The sequence below is a fragment of the Vollenhovia emeryi genome, unplaced genomic scaffold, assembly GCF_000949405.1.
Source record: "Vollenhovia emeryi isolate VEMERY1.0 unplaced genomic scaffold, V.emery_V1.0 DF946165.1, whole genome shotgun sequence".
Classification (NCBI taxonomy): Eukaryota; Metazoa; Arthropoda; class Insecta; order Hymenoptera; family Formicidae; genus Vollenhovia; species Vollenhovia emeryi.
In genome coordinates, this window is record NW_011960201.1 from 1 (window position 1) to 1,974 (window position 1,974).

The window sequence follows — 1,974 nt, forward strand, 5'->3', positions numbered from 1 at the left end:
GAATTGGAGCTTAGACTTGGTGCTTTTTAATCAACTATACTTGAATTATGATTACAATTTGTAAAAACAAATTGACGATAACAATGGACGTTTTGATATATTCGAGTCATCCTCGGCACAATAAATATTCAAAGATCAATCCTCATTATTTATTCTCTCAGTGTCTTTGATTTTCGTTGATTTTTACTTATTGATAAAATGATCCCGTCGTTTGTTATAGGCAAAATGTCGTGTAGGACTAGAAAGTGAAAAGAGGATGAAGAGCGGAAAGCAAACGATGGGGAACAGGATAATTTCTTTACCGACGAGATGAGGGAGGAAATGAAAGCAATGTTGGAGGTAATTAAGATTGCTCATGATTTTAGCGGATCCTTGGTCGTGTAAAAAAAATATCACTCGTGACACTCTTTCAGATACCGCAAATCTTCCATTTCCTCCACTTAACGAAGGAATCTCTTAATATACCTCAGTTGTCTTTGTACGAAATGGAGAGGATGCTGTTGATACCGAGGGCCTCTAAACAACTAGCAAACATCATGACTTGTTTACGTAAAATGCAACACTAAACTTAATTGTATGATAAACAATACAAAAATCAATTTTTAAATTATAGTTCCCCGACTACCAAGCTACGCAAGGTCCCGCCGATGCCGTATGAATTTTGGACCAACATTCTCGCGTACAAAATGACGAGTTGGTTCAAAGTGTATCGCGCGAAGCATGAAGACGCAACTAAAGTATGTATTGTCGCAAGTTTGCAAGTTGTGTACCGATAATAGTTTATAATTGTTTTATCTACAATATCTGCGATATTTTTTAAACACATGTACACGTTGTATATACGCACATAATAACATGCATCTCAGTGACCAGGAATGTGATCAAAGATTTTTAGGTTCTAGAAACTATCGGCGTTGAGCCAGAATTCTGGAACATCTTTCCTGAGACTTCGATGCTCGATGGCAGAGACTTTGAAGATCTCAGCTTCAAACAGAGAGTCTGGTTACTGAAAACAGTCTGTGATACAATCATGGTGAGTAATCTCTCGCATATGATCTTAGAAACAAGGCACTATCAAATTCAACCGCCATGATTCTTACAGCATACTAAAAAAACAGTTCAGGAAGACATGATGAACCAATCGTGGCAGGACCAATTTGAAACGGTTTTAGGAATCGATCGCAATGGGACGAGATACATATACTTTCCTCAATTTATGCCAAACGATTTCAGAATTTACAGGCATTCCCTGGACAATAAGATCTTATCGACTGTCAGGGTAATTTACTTATTCTTCCAAGACTTAATTGACATTGCTTCCACAGAAACTTAACATGTTCGTTGAAAGAAAATAGGAGGAATATTAGACATACTAATTATATGATATAATAGCTGTAGTTATAAGAGTGCTGTAATTATACATCTTTGCCTCCAATAAGTGGATAACAATAGCGCCACAGTTCAGGTCGGGCTTCCTCGAGTTTCTTGTCTTCTTTGCAATCTTTGAGGCCTTTTTTGTGTTTTCAAGTCAGAATTAATTTTTTTCCGAAAATAAATTGTCTGCCTACTGCCCAACCCCCGGTAAATATGCATAAAAGGTCACACCTCACCGATGTCCTCGGCACTTAGATATGTTGTAGGGGAGAGTTTTCTGAGTAATTCCCCGCAAGAATCAAGTGGGGGACGGCATTGGTTTAGGAGATATAACGAATTGAAATCTGGGTAATTATGCATAAAAGCGACTTCCTCTCCGATTTGTTTTATTTTTAAATATGTTGTTGGGGATGTCTTCCCGAGTCATTTCATATATACATATATATATATATAAGGGGCGGACTCAAATAGTTTCGGAGATACAGGCTGAAAAAGGATACAAATAATAATATATAGGTTTGTAACATTCCACGCATACCGAGAGCCACCCCCACCCATCCCTGCATGCGGAGAGGTGCGGTAGTCCCTGTTTGGGTAATT

The 1,974-nt window shown here is 37.9% G+C and overlaps 1 protein-coding gene across 1 annotated transcript; it reads left to right on the forward strand.

The window, feature by feature from the left end:
* Positions 1–384: 384 nt before the first annotated feature.
* On the forward strand, positions 385–1,583 carry LOC105560172 (uncharacterized protein KIAA2026-like). The gene is made up of 2 exons (XM_012009052.1): positions 385–737; positions 896–1,583. The coding sequence occupies exons 1-2, from the start codon at positions 648–650 to the stop codon at positions 1,091–1,093; spliced, it is 288 nt and encodes a 95-aa protein (XP_011864442.1). The 5' UTR covers positions 385–647; the 3' UTR covers positions 1,094–1,583.
* Positions 1,584–1,974: the final 391 nt, after the last annotated feature.

Bases quoted from the DNA above. Each gene is read 5' to 3' on its own strand.
- LOC105560172 (XM_012009052.1), top strand. From the start codon at position 648: ATGCCGTATGAATTTTGGACCAACATTCTCGCGTACAAAATGACGAGT. The intron at 738-895 runs GTATGTATTGTC...AAAGATTTTTAG, and splicing joins AGCATGAAGACGCAACTAAA to GTTCTAGAAACTATCGGCGT.